General features: G+C 36.3%; 1 protein-coding gene and 1 long non-coding RNA gene across 4 annotated transcripts; both read right to left on the bottom strand.

Moving 5' to 3' along the window:
* LOC107648742 lies at positions 5,696 to 13,637 on the bottom strand. Of its 3 annotated transcripts, XR_002348753.1 has the most exons (4): positions 13,224 to 13,637; positions 13,027 to 13,103; positions 12,778 to 12,884; positions 5,696 to 5,750 (listed from the first exon to the last, which is right to left on the bottom strand). XR_002348753.1 is itself a non-coding variant. In XM_021104476.1 (3 exons), exons 1-2 carry the CDS (start codon positions 13,556 to 13,558, stop codon positions 13,031 to 13,033), a joined length of 408 nt encoding a protein of 135 aa, XP_020960135.1. In that variant the 5' UTR covers positions 13,559 to 13,573; the 3' UTR covers positions 12,779 to 12,884; positions 13,027 to 13,030. The 3 variants fall into 3 exon arrangements, 2 of the variants coding, with proteins under 2 accessions (XP_020960135.1, XP_020960136.1); XM_021104476.1 differs by lacking the exon at positions 5,696 to 5,750 and having other exon boundaries at positions 12,779 to 12,884; positions 13,224 to 13,573; XM_021104477.1 differs by lacking the exon at positions 5,696 to 5,750 and having other exon boundaries at positions 12,800 to 12,939; positions 13,224 to 13,573.
* On the bottom strand, positions 8,163 to 8,788 carry LOC107648743. Its single transcript, XR_002348754.1, has 3 exons — positions 8,557 to 8,788; positions 8,360 to 8,454; positions 8,163 to 8,272 (listed from the first exon to the last, which is right to left on the bottom strand). It is a non-coding gene; the product is annotated as an uncharacterized LOC107648743 (long non-coding RNA).

The following is a 14,239-nucleotide window of genomic DNA, read 5'->3' as shown; positions in this document are numbered from 1 at the left end:
CTCCATGGTTACAGAAGGAGATCCTTGAGTTTTAAACACAAGGTTGTCCTTATTTAGTTGCAGGGCCAACTCTCCTCTGTCCACATCAATCACAGCTCTTGCTATGACTAGGAAGGGTCTGCCAAGGATGATGGATTCATCCTCAGCCTTCCCAGTGTCTAGGATTATGAAATCAGCAGGGATGTAAAGGCCTTTAACCTTTACTAACACGTTCTCTACTTGTCCATCAGCATGTTTTCTTGAGTTGTCTGCCATCTCTAATGAGATTCTGGCAGCTTGCACCTCAAAGATCCCAAGTTTCTCCATTACAGAGAGTGACATTAAGTTTATTCCTGACCCCAGGTCACACAGAGCCTTCTCAAAGGTCATGGTGCCTATGTTACAGGGAATTAGGCATTTACTAGGATCCTATTTCTTTTGAGGTAATTTATGCCTATCCAATGCATTCAGTTCATTGGTAAGCAAAGGAGGTTCATCTTTCCAAGTCTCATTACCAAATAATTTGGCATTCAGCTTCATGATTGCACCATGGTACTTAGCAACTTGCTCTTTAGTAATGTCTTCATCCTTTTCAGAGGATGAATACTCATCAGAGCTCATGAAGGGCAAAAGGAGGTTCAATGGAATCTCTATGGTCTCTAGATGATCCTCAGATTCCTTTAGTTCCTCAAAGGAAAACTCTTTATTGGTCACTGAGCGTTCCAGGAGGTCTTCTTCACTAGGATTCACGTCCTCCTCCTCCTCTCTGGGTTCAGCCACACCAAGTAAGGTAATGGCCTTGCACTCTCTTTTTGGATTCTCTTCTGTATTGCTTGGGAGAGTACTAGGAGGAGTTTCAGTGACTCGTTTACTCAGCTGGCCCACTTGTGCCTCCAAATTTCTAATGGAGGACCTTGTTTCATTCATGAAACTTAATGTGGCCTTAGATAGATTAGAGACTATATTTGCTAAGCTAGATGGATTCTGCTCAGAATTCTCTGTCTGTTACTGAATGGATGATGGAAAAGGTTTGCTATTGCTGAACCTGTTTCTTCCACCATTATTAAAGCCTTGTTGAGGCTTTTGTTGATCCTTCCATGAGAAATTTGGATGATTTCTCCATGAGGGATTATAGGTGTTTCCATAGGGTTCCCCCATGTAATTCACTTCTGCTATTGTAGGGTTCTCAGGATCATAAGCTTCTTCTTCAGAAGATGCCTCTTGAGTACTGTTGGATGCAGCCTGCAATCCATTCACACTCTAAGAAATCATATTGACTTGCTGAGTCAATATTTTATTCTGGGCCAATATGGCATTCAGAGTATCAATTTCAAGAACTCCCTTCCTCTAAGGCGTCCCATTACTCAAAGGATTCCTTTCAGAAGTGTACATGAACTGGTTATTTGTAACCATGTCAATGAGTTCCTGAGCTTCTGCAGGCGTTTTCTTTAGGTGAATGGATCCACCTCCAGAATGGTCCAATGACATCTTTGATAATTCAGAAAGACCATCATAGAATATATCCAGGATGGTCCATTCTGAAAGCATGTCAGAATGACACTTTTTGGTCAGTTACTTGTATCTCTCCCAAGCTTCATAGAGGGATTCACCTTCTTTCTGTTTGAAGATTTAACATCCACTCTAAGCTTGCTAAGCTTTTGAGGAGGAAAGAACTTGGCTAAGAAAGCCGTGACCAGCTTATCCCAAGAGTTCAGGCTATCTTTAGGTTGAGAATCCAACCATATTCTAGCTCTGTCTCTTACAGCAAACGGGAAAAGCATAAGCCTGTAGACCTCAGAGTCAACCCCATTGGTCTTAATAGTATCACAGATCTGCAAGAATTCAGTTAAGAACTGAAACGGATCTTCTGATGGAAGTCCATAAAACTTGCAGTTCTGTTGCATCAGAGAAACTAATTGAGGCTTTAGCTCAAAATTGTTTACTCCAATGGCAGGGATTAAGATGCTTCTTCTATGTAAATTGGAATTTGGTATAGTAAAGTCACCAAGTATTGTAACAACGCTAATTTTCGAGTACGCGAGATCATTTCTGAAGACACGGATTTCTCCGAAAGATAAGTAAAGGGAATACCTCTTCTGTATCATCAAGCATCTCAATCCTCATTGTCATTATATTATCTTTAACTCAGGACCTTAGTTGAGACGGACCCGACAACGCATTCACGAAGAACCTAGTTTTTGAACCGTATCGGTTGGCAGTTTTGATTCTGATTTTTGTAAATAGTCTCTGTTTGATGAACCGGACTCGACTCATGAGAGAAGAGAGATAATAGTATAATATTATCATTATATTAGTATTAAAAAATGCTTGAATGATATTATAAGGTTACCTGGTCTGTTTTAGTTAAATATAGAAAATCGGTTTAACCGGGTTCACAATTTACTGGTGCAGCTTAGCACCAGCACTCTCTGATGACTTTAGCAATGCTAAGGCCTCATTATACATGTTTTATTCTCATAATAAATAGGTTACTAGTGTCATTTATGCTAGTAGCTCAGAAAATAAAATTTAGAGATGTTTTTACAAGTGTTTCGATACATCTAGTTTCAGTAGTCATACACCTGAGATATTTTAATATTATTTTAACCCACCTCCAAGCCAACCAATCACAACTCACCTTACACCCCCAAGACACTCCAAGGCTGGTCATTTACTCCCTTTGGCCGAAATTGAAAGGAGAGAAAAGAGAGAAAACTTCATGAACACTTAATCTTCAAAGCTTGATTTCTTCTGAACCAAAACTCAAATCAAAACTCCGATTTCACCAAAATGATCCTCTCTTCTTCCTCTACATAACCATGTAACTTATCAAGGCTGGAAATAAGGTGAGATGGCTGTTCCTTTCCCCTTTCAATTTGGTTTTCAAGGAAACATGCTTAAACATGTATTTTTTTATGTTCTTCCTTAGGAATCATGCTTAACTTGACTTGAGGGCCAAGAAACGTGACTTTCCAGAAAGTATAAGGTTATAAATCACCTCCTAATGTGCTGAGAGAGATTTGGTTAGCTGAAGGTTTTTGGATTTAAAGTTGTTCTTGATGTGATTTAGGAGGAAAAAGTGCTAAAGGACCACCTGAAAGTCTAACTGAATTAGGAGCAGCAAAACCAGGTAGGGTGTCACGAAATTAATCTTGATTATTTGTGTTTGAGTTGTGTGAATGTTGTATGATTTGGCTGTGCTAAAAATTAGTTGCATATATGATTGATTCTTGGTGAAAATTTGGTGAAATTTTGATGAAATTTGATGAAATTCAAGCTTTAAAGTTCATGTTCTTGGGTCCGTTGGAAAAATGAAACCCTAAGCTTAAATTGGGGTTCAATTTGTGTTGAAATCATGTAGAAAAGATGGGGTTTTAGTGGCTGCTAATTTATTATAAATTATGGTAAAAATCTCATGCTGAAAAGACTGAAAAATCTCAAGTCCTAGTCAACTCCTGTGGAGAGACTAGTGTTAGAGCGATCCTAGCTAAAGCAAAATCTGCCAATTTCAACCACTCCTGAGTTTGACAACTCAAGTGTTACCAATTACTTAACCAAAGCCAAAAGGAAGAAAATATCTAAATTAAATTAAAAGCAAAGCGATCTTAAATCTGAAATACCTCAAATAATATTAATTAAGAAAATCATAACATTAATGTAGCATAAGCCAAATAGGCAACATAACTAATATAAGCAATAAAGTATCTGAACGTAAGAGATAAATATAAAGTAAAAGAACGTTGAACCTTGGATTGAGAGTCACTCCTAAAACTAAGATAAATCCTAAATCCTAATCCTAAGAGAGAGGAGAGAACCTCTCTCTCTAAAAACTACATATACTCCTAAAATTATGAATTATGAGAGCCTCCTCTAAATGGATGCATTCCCCCACTTTATAGCCTCTAATCTGTGTTTTCTGGGCTGCAAACTGAGTCAAAAACAGTCTAGAATTCGCTGGGTTCGAATTTTGCCACGCTGGATTTCCGTCATTGCGATGCGGCCACATGAATCACGCGGTCGCGTCGCTTAGCTTCAGGGAAACTATATCATATTATATATCAAATCGAAGCTCCGGAGGTTAGCTTTCTAACGCAACTAGAACCGCGTCGTTTGGACCTCTGTAGCTAAAGTTATAGCCGTTTGAGTGCAGAGAGGTCAGGCTGGACAGCTTAGCAATTTCTCCAACTTCTTGTATTCCTTCCACTTTTGCATGCTTCCTTTCTATCCTCTAAACCATTCCTGCCCTATAATCTCTGAAATTACTTAACACACATATCAAGGCATCTAATGGTGATAAGAGAGGATTAATAATAAAAAAATATAAGATCAAAGAAGCATGTTTTCAATCAAAGCACATAATTAGGAAGGCAAATGTAAAACCATGCGAATAGTATGAATAAGTGGGTAAAGAGTAGATAAAAACCACTCAATTGAGCACAAGATAAACCATAAAATAGTGGTTTATCAACTACCTTCATAAAACACTTAGGAAGTCGTAATAACATGTTAGTGAGGCAAAGATAAATGAAAGATAAAAAGTTAAAGAAAAGATAAACACCAAAGAAAAGTCTGTAAAGTTTTAATGACAGAAAAACAGACGGAGATTAGTAAACGAACTAGGAGCAACATAGTTAGTTCTTGAGTTGCACCCAGGGTTAGGTATAATATGAAAAGTTAAACTGTTTCAGTATAGACTTAATGAACCTATACTTGGGACAGGCTAACTATTCATATCGAAATTTACATAAGCTTTAAATACATACGTTAAGCAGAAAAAAGAGTAACCAGAGCAGAGTAAAGAGATACAGAGAACAGAATAACCATAATAGAGTAAATAGATTAAGAGAAAAGAGTAATCATATTAGAGTAGAAAGACAAAGAGAAAAGAGTAATCTGATATAGAGAAATGGTTTGAGTTAAGATGTTGTAAAAGTGAAAGATGTAAAGTTTGTATAGTATGATTGAACAGAGAAAGAAAGAGGTACTGCATAAGAATGTGAAAGTGATGATAAATAATGAGAATGATAATGAATGATGATAATGAGAATGATTATGTGATGATCTTCTGCGTGAAGGCAGTCAGATAGATGGTGGTATGACCACTGAGATTGCTTTCCTGGGATACTTAGCTATAATGCTATTCTGTAAGTCAGAGGACTCTTACAGAGGTATCGAGAAAACACAACTAGCATATACTCCTATAAGTCAAAAGACTCTTACAGTGAGTGTGTGTGTGCTCCTGTAAGTCAAAGGACTCTTACAGTGAGTGTGTTGAGCAGAAATAAGTTAACTAGCTCCGCCATGCAGGTCAAAGGACTCTTGCAGTGGATTGCTAGTGCCGCCCTGCAAGTCAAAGGACTGCTCTGATACCATATTGTAACGTCCCGTCCAGCAAAATACCTTGCTTAAGTCAGGGTATTTCTACTAGAAAGGACATTACGTAACCTTTTCTAGTATTAACTACTTAATTATCAAGCCTTTGTATCGAGTTCGCGTTCCAGTTTTAAGAAAATGCCAGAAAATTGTTTTTTTTTTTCATTAAAGTCATAATTCAAACATTCACAAATAATAATAATCACATAAATGTTATTGATAATAATTCTTATACAAAAGAGACCAAATAAAACTCAAATACAATATACTAAACCTACCCCTCTATGTAAAATAAAATCTCAAAGGACAATAGCGAGGGGACTCTATGAAAGCAATTAAGACCATAAAGAAAGCCTACTGATCGCTCGCAGCTTCAAATTGCGTCTTCAAAGCTGTCGCTGAAAGGGTGGAAAATTTCGGGGTGAGAACCAAACCACATGTTCTCAGTAGAGGTAGAGAATGCCATGAAAGTAAAGAATAAAACGCAAATAGTTAATTTCACTCAAAAGTATTTAAAAGAAAAACTGTTTTCATTTGCAGTGATCTTTACTCGCCGTGTCAACCTTTTATTTTGAAAACCAACTGCATAACATTCAAAAATCCAAAATCTTATAAAGCATCAGTTAATTATCCAAAATTCTAAACCCATATTTTCCTTTATAAAAATCTTAAAAGTATAGCAAGACCGTATGAATGACTAATCTGTTCCAAGCATAGGTTCATTAAGTCTATGCTGAACCAGCTCAATCTTTCATACTTACTAAACCTCAAACACAATCTAATCACGGCCTCAGGCCCAAGCAATTCAACCAGCACCCAATTCACCACAATCCAGAGCAATTATATCAAGTATAGCAATTAGCAGTTAACAGAATTATTCACTTAGGCAAACCAATTACAATATACACACCCAAACAATGTCACATAGATGCATATGATGCATGCCTGTCCTACTGGCCATGAGCTCACGCGTTGGTTATGTTGCCAGACCCGACTCGGATAAGCGGGATTAGACCACCATCCTTATCCGTAGGTTCCATAGACAAGCGGGATAAAACCATTTATCAATACGTGAGCGGGATAAAACCACCGTCCTTGCTGAACAATTTATCAATACGTGAGTGGGATAAAACCACCGTCCTCACTGCAGGCGGGACAAAACCACCATCCCTGCATAATGGTTTACACACTGAGCAAGCGGGACTAGACCCACGCCCCTACCAACAATCTCATAGATCAAATATTCTTTTCTTAAAAGAATCATTGGAGTTATTATTATTAAATAAGCCCTGAATATTTATTTTGATTAAGTCCTTATATTTTTTATAAAAATTTGGACATAATCTCCTTTAAAAATAGGACTTATCCACCCTTACGGGTTCCTTCTTCTCAACAATTCATCAGCCTCTTTCAGCATTTGCCACAGCAATATATTCTCAAATATATTTGATAATAAAAAATCTATTTCTTAAATTCCATATCCAAAATAATTACCAACACAACTTGGCAGCCTGATTTCCATTTTATTTTTAAAATATCAAATGAATTTGGAATTGCGCAAACTTTATATCCATGCGACCGTCTCGGATTAAACTTTCTATTAAATCAAAAATCATAATTTTTCGCTGACTATAGCTTCAGGAATATAAGCAAAACCGTGACTGTTCTGCAGTGTTTTAAAACCAGAAGACAGCAGCACCATACAACATTTGAAATTTCATATAAAATCCAAATTAAATCCAACTACCTTCAAAATTAGTGTGGTTAAACATAACTCATCCAAATTTCTTTCTCAATTGGTTCCAGGGTCATACCATTTTTAATGAAGGAGTTACGTAGCTTGGAAGTTAGGTAATTTTCTGCAGAATTCTATTTTACAAATCATTGAACACAACCTCTTCCAAGTCCCATAACTCACTTATTAAAACATAGAAAATTCTAAAATTTAAATCACATATACTAAGCATACTTAATTTGCACCTCCAATTGGTTGCATCTCAATATCTATCCAGGATCAAAAGTTATAAACTCCCAAATTTACTAATTTAAGGAAACAGAACCTGGCTTTTTCTGCATAATGCATCATCCTTCAAAAATTCATATCTTTAAAACTACAAGTCCAATTGTTCTGAAATTTTACGGCATTAAAATAATAGGAATAAAGTTTTATTTAAAATTGGTTTCATTTCAAAATTCAAACTGCAAAATCTCCAATAGAGGAATCAAGTTGCTGCTGCGTTAAACGTTCTGCAGAAAAATCAGTTTTGACATCCATGATTCAAAAATTCACCATATATCATAAACTTAGTGAAAAAGTCTCAAATTCAGCAGTCCAGTTCCCTATGTCCCCAAGCTCAATCTGGAATTGGTCCCACGCAATTCCGGTAATCACAGAAATAGTTATAGTTTTTCAAAGTTTCCGGCTTCCTTTAAAAATAATGCAGAAAATCAAGTTTTACATTTTAACTTTGAAAAATCATAACTAGTTCTATAATTAATTCAAACTTCTCAAAATTGAGTCCTAACAACAACTTTTATTATACTTCACTCAACCTTTGCTCTTATATCATTTCGATTATCGTTGAATAACTAATTCACTTCCAAAGTCACCTTTTAATTTCAAAAATTAGTTTTTCAGCAATCTATTTAGTATTCAAAATCCAACCCTTCAAAACCCCTCAAAACCAATTCCAAATCAACCACCAACCAAGTTCATTAACATTACAATATACCAAATAACAACTCAACGGCAACAAATCCAACATAACCCATTAAAATTCAGAAATTCTCAACAATTAGTCATCAAGCAATGGCAACTGCAGCGGCGATTTCAACGCAACCGAGACGGCGGCAGCAGCATCAATTCTAGTTACGCTCGCAGCAACGGCAATATCGGCAATTTTAGCATAACACCATAATACTAAAACAGAGATATTGGCTATCATAATTAATATAAGAACATAATAGAGAAACAAAATACCAAATAGAACAAGAGCAAGAGCGTTACAGGGTTAGGAATAGAGGTTCAATGTCAAAACGAAGAGGATAGTGCAGCCGCTTCTCTCCCCCGGTGACAAGTTCCAGCTGTAATGATTCCAACAACTATAGTGTACTCAGGAACATTAAAGATAGGGACAAGGTCATTCTAAAGCAACAAAAGATTCATAGACAGTTACTCCAGTAACTAGGAAACAACGAACTCACCCATATGAATAGCAGCAACCAAGGTCTCCGGCGACGGCGGCGGAAGAGGAACGACTCCTCCTCTGCTGCGTCACTCTGAATGGCAGCGGTAGCAAACCCTGATGGCAACGGGAATAGGGAGCGACAATGATGAAGGCTCGACGAAGATAGCGAGGCACGATGGTGCGGGTCAGCATCTTCTCTTCGCGTCTCACCCTCAGCGAACAGCAACGGAGATACACGAACAAGGCAAAGGGGCGTGGCTCGACGGCAGCTCCTTCCTCTCCTCCGTGGGTCACGTTCAACATGAGAAGAGAAAGACAAACGGCACGAAAAGTTTATGCGTGAAAATAGAAGAATACTCAAGTTTGCAATTGCACAAGATGGTATTTCGCAAAGTTTTGAAGGAATACGTGAGATCGTCAACAAACAAGGATATATATAAGCAATGAAATGGAGCATAAAGGGAGTTAATTCAAAGCTTAGGAAGAAATTTTAAATCGAACAGTTTCAATATGAACATCATTAGGGAAGATGGTACAACGATTTTGAACAACTTCAATTTGAAATAGAGGGAATTAGTTTATCTTTTTCAAAAGAATATATATAAATCTAACATTTCCCAAAAGTACTAAACTTAGTATAAATAATGTTATATCAATTTAGTTTTTAAATCAAAACAAATCATGCATGGTTTTTAAATTAAAGCTTGTTTGATGTTAAGGGCAAAATATTTTCTTTTAAAAAAAATCTTGGAGGATACTTAAGTACATAATTAGGTAAGAATAGCTATAAAATTATAATAAAGTTGGAAGAAAATTTGGTTCAATTCAAAGAATAAATTTTGAAATAAAATTTTCTATAAATCAATAAAAGATAAGTGGTATATCACAGATAAACAAGATTAAACTATATAAAGAAGTTTTAGAGTTTATGTAAGAAAGTCTAGACCGAATTAAAAACAATCCCATCAAAATTTAAGCAAGGGTTGTGGATGCAGTCAAGTAAGAAAAGATTTAAATTGAAATTTTTTTGGAAGAGAATCTGAAACAAGTACTCAAGAAGGAAATTACAAGAAATGATATGTTGCACCGAAATAAATCCAAGTTCAAAGCAAAGAACATAGAGTTGGTAAGGTATAGGATAAATGGTTCAAAAGATTCAAACAACAACTAGATACAGAGTCAAGCAAGGATATGCACGAATGATAATACAAGATTAGCAAGAAAGAGATCAGAAACTAGAAATTCCAATACAATTAATAGAGAAAGAGATAACACTAAGCACGAATAAAGAGCATACGTCGAAACGGAACTTGTCTCTAGAACTTAGTCTCTAACGTCCCCAAAATCTCGTGATTCGCGTTAACCTATCACTTCTATTTCATCTATGATAACCCATTAGTATTTCCATATACAGAAATCATTAGTATTATGTTGGCCAAACTTGATACCATGAGGTATGCAATGGTAAACTAATAGCATTAATCATCAGACAGTCATGCATATAAAACACAAACTCTTGTCATCAGAACAAGTTATAAAGCATGACAGACACTCAGAGTATGCAATGAAGCATAGTCAGTCCACTCCCAAGGCTCTACAGGAAGGACTGCTCTGATACCATATTGTAACATCCCATCCAGCAAAATACCTTGCTTAAGTCAGGGTATTTCTACTAGAAAGGACATTACGTAACCTTTTCTAGTATTAACTACTTAATTATCAAGCCTTTATATCGAGTTCGCGTTTCAGTTTTAAGAAAATGCCAGAAAAATTTTTTTTTCATTAAAGTCATAATTCAAACATTCACAAATAATAATAATCACATAAATATTATTGATAATAATTCTCACACATGTTCTCAGTAGAGGTAGAGAATGCCGTGAAAGTAAAGAATAAAACGCAAATAGTTAATTTCACTCAAAAGTATTTAAATGAAAAACTGTTTTCATTTGCAGTGATCTTTACTCGCCGTGTCAACCTTTTATTTTGAAAACCAACCGCATAACATTCAAAAATCCAAAATCATATAAAGCATCAGTTAATTATCCAAAATTCTAAACCCATATTTTCCTTTATAAAAATCTTAAAAGTTTTCCTAGACCGTATGAATGACTAATCTGTTCCAAGCATAGGTTCATTAAGTCTATGCTGAACCAGCTCAATCTTTCATACTTACTAAACCTCAAACACAATCCAATCACGGCCTCAGGCCCAAGCAATTCAACCAGCACCCAATTCACCACAATCCAGCCAATCAGTTACAAACACAAGTAATGAGTTTCTAACACAATCAAGAGCAATTATATCAAGTATAGCAATTAGCAGTTAACAGAATTATTCACTTAGGCAAACCAATTACAATATACACACCCAAACAATGTCACATAGATGCATATGATGCATGCCTGTCCTACTGGCCATGAGCTCACGCGTCGGTTATGTTGCCAGACCCGACTCGGATAAGCGGGATTAGACCACCATCCTTGCCCGGAACACGAAAGCGGGATTAAACCACCGTCCTTGCCTCCACAGTAAGCGGGATTAAACCACCATCCTTACTGGGTACATAAAATAATATGCAAGCGGGATCACACCACCGTCCTTGCTGAACAATTTATTTTCTCAACAGTTCATTAGCCTCTTTCAGCATTTGCCACAGCAATATATTCTCAAAAACATTTGATAATAAAAAATCTATTTCTTAAATTCCATATCCAAAATAATTACCAACACAACTTGGCAGCCTGATTTCCATTTTATTTTTAAAATATCAAATGAATTTGGAATTGCGCAAACTTTATATCCATGCGACCATCTCGGATTAAACTTTCTATTAAATCAAAAATCATAATTTTTCGCTGACTATAGCTTCAGGAATATAAGCAAAACCGTGACTGTTCTGCAGTGTTTTAAAACCAGAAGACAGCAGCACCATACAACATTTGAAATTTCATATAAAATCCAAATTAAATCCAACTACCTTCAAAATTAATGTGGTTAAATATAACTCATCCAAATTTCTTTCTCAATTGGTTGCAGGGTCATACCATTTTTAATGAAGGAGTTACGTAGCTTGGAAGTTAGGTAATTTTCTACAGAATTCTATTTTACAAATCATTGAACACAACCTCTTCCAAGTCCCATAACTCACTTATTAAAACATAAAAAATCCTAAAATTTAAATCACATATACTAAACATACTTAATTTTCACCTCCAATTGGTTGCATCTCAATATCTATCCAGGATCAAAAGTTATAAACTCCCAAAGTTACTAATTTAAGGAAACAGAACCTGGCTTTTTCTGCATAATGCATCATCCTTCAAAAATTCATATCTTTAAAAATAAAAGTCCAATTGTTCTGAAATTTTACGGCATCAAAATAATAAAAATAAAGTTTTATTTAAAATTGTTTCCATTTCAAAATTCAAACTTCAAAATTTCCAATAGAGGAATCAAGTTGCTGCTGCGTTAAACGTTCTGCAGAAAAATCAGTTTTGACATCCATGATTCAAAAATTCACCATAAATCATAAACTTAGTGAAAAAGTCTCAAATTCAGCAGTCCAGTTCCCTATATCTCCAAGCTCAATCTGGACTTGGTCCCATGCAATTCCGGTAACCACAGAAATAGTTATAGTTTTTCAAAGTTTCCGGCTTCCTTTAAAAATAATGCAGAAAATCAAGTTTTACATTTTAACTTTGAAAAATCATAACTAGTTCTATAATTAATTCAAAATTCTCAAATTTGAGTCCTAACAACAACTTTTATTATACTTTACTCAGCCTTTGCTCTTATATCATTTCGATTATCGTTGAATAACTAATTCACTTCCAAAGTCACCTTTTAATTTCAAAAATTAGTTTTTCAGCAATCTATTTAGTATTCAAAATCCAACCCTTCAAAACCCCTCAAAACCAATTCCAAATCAACCACCAACCAAGTTCATTAACATTACAATATACCAAATAACAACTCAACAGTAACAAATCCAACATAACCCATTAAAATTCAGAAATTCTCAACAATTAGTCATCAAGCAATTCCCAATCCACATAATCAATCAATATCACAAATCAACAATTCCAAATCACAATCTCAACCATTCCAATCACAATTTCAGCCACATTTCAATAATTACATAATCAATCAATTACTCACAGCTATTAAATCTATTTGCAGTTATTCAATAAACCTCGTAGGCATTCTTAAATTGAAATCGTTTTAAACCCCCTACTTCGATGTCGCAATCGCATAGTTTAACGCAACAATCCCTGCTTAGTCTAAACTGGCAACTGCAGCGGCGATTTCAACGCAACCGAGACGGCGGCAGCAGCATCAATTCTAGTTACGCTCGCAGCAACGGCAATTTCGGCAATTTCAGCATAACACCATAATACTAAAACAGAGATATTGGCTATCGTAATTAAAATAAGAACATAATAGAGAAACAAAATACCAAATAGAACAAGAGCAAGAGCGTTACAGGGTTAGGAATAGAGGTTCAATGTCAAAACGAAGAGGATAGTGCAGCCGCTTCTCTCCCCCGGTGACAAGTTCCAGCTGTAATGATTCCAGCAACTATAGTGTACTCAGGAACATTAAAGATAGGGACAAGGTCATTCTAAAGCAACAAAAGATTCATAGACAGTTACTCCAATAACTAGGAAACAACGAACTCACCCATATGAATAGCAGCAACCAAGGTCTCCGGCGACGGCGGCGGAAGAGGAACGACTCCTCCTCTGCTGCGTCACTCTGAATGGCAGCGGCAGCAAACCCTGATGGCAACGGGAATAGGGAGCGACAATGATGAAGGCTCGACGAAGATAGCGAGGCACGATGGTGCGGGTCAGCATCTTCTCTTCGCGTCTCACCCTCAGCGAATAGCAACGGCGATACACGAACAAGGTAAAGGGGCGTGGCTCGACGGCAGCTCCTTCCTCTCCTCTGTGGGTCACGTTCGCCTCTCCCTTTCTTCTCTGCCACAGCAGCTCAGCAGCTGCGCCAAGCTCCATAGCATCGTTCCTCCCCCTCTCTTCTTCTCCCTCGTCCTCTGTCTCCTTTCCTGTTCTCCATTTTCCCCATCTTCCCTCCTTCCCCTTCCTTTCTTTTCCCTTTCTATTTTCCCCCCCCTCGAGCTCCCCTGTTTACTTTCTTTCCCATTCTGTTTGTGCGTGTGTTTTGTGAATTTAGGGTAGAATTAGGTTTTTAATTAGGAATTTAATTTATATTTAGATTTTCAAAAATGCGGGATATTACATTCTATCCAACTTACAAAAATTTTCGCCCTCGAAAATTGATACAAGATGAAGAAAAAGTTTGTTTTCACATCCCCTTTTGAACATTTTAAAGGATCCAAGAAAATCATATCACATAAACATAGAAGAAAATATACTAGGTAATGCAAGAGTTGATAAAATAACTTAACACAAGAAAAATTTCAAAATCCAAAATCAAATAGGCACAATATTCGTTCAGAACTCTTAACAAAGTACGACCACTTCCTCTTGTCGCCTCAGAATTAAACTCCTTATAACTTCGTATACTGACCAGATTCACTTTTCGTACGCACAAATCGTGTCCCTAAGAACTACTGCCTATAAGGATTACGAAACATGAGAAGAGAAAGACAAACGGCACGAAAAGTTTATGCGTGAAATTAGAAGAATACTCAAGTTTGCAATTGCACAAGATGG

Source organism: Arachis ipaensis, chromosome B06, assembly GCF_000816755.2.
Source record: "Arachis ipaensis cultivar K30076 chromosome B06, Araip1.1, whole genome shotgun sequence".
Lineage (NCBI taxonomy): Eukaryota > Viridiplantae > Streptophyta > Magnoliopsida > Fabales > Fabaceae > Arachis > Arachis ipaensis.
This window is presented reverse-complemented; position numbering and strand designations above follow the sequence as displayed.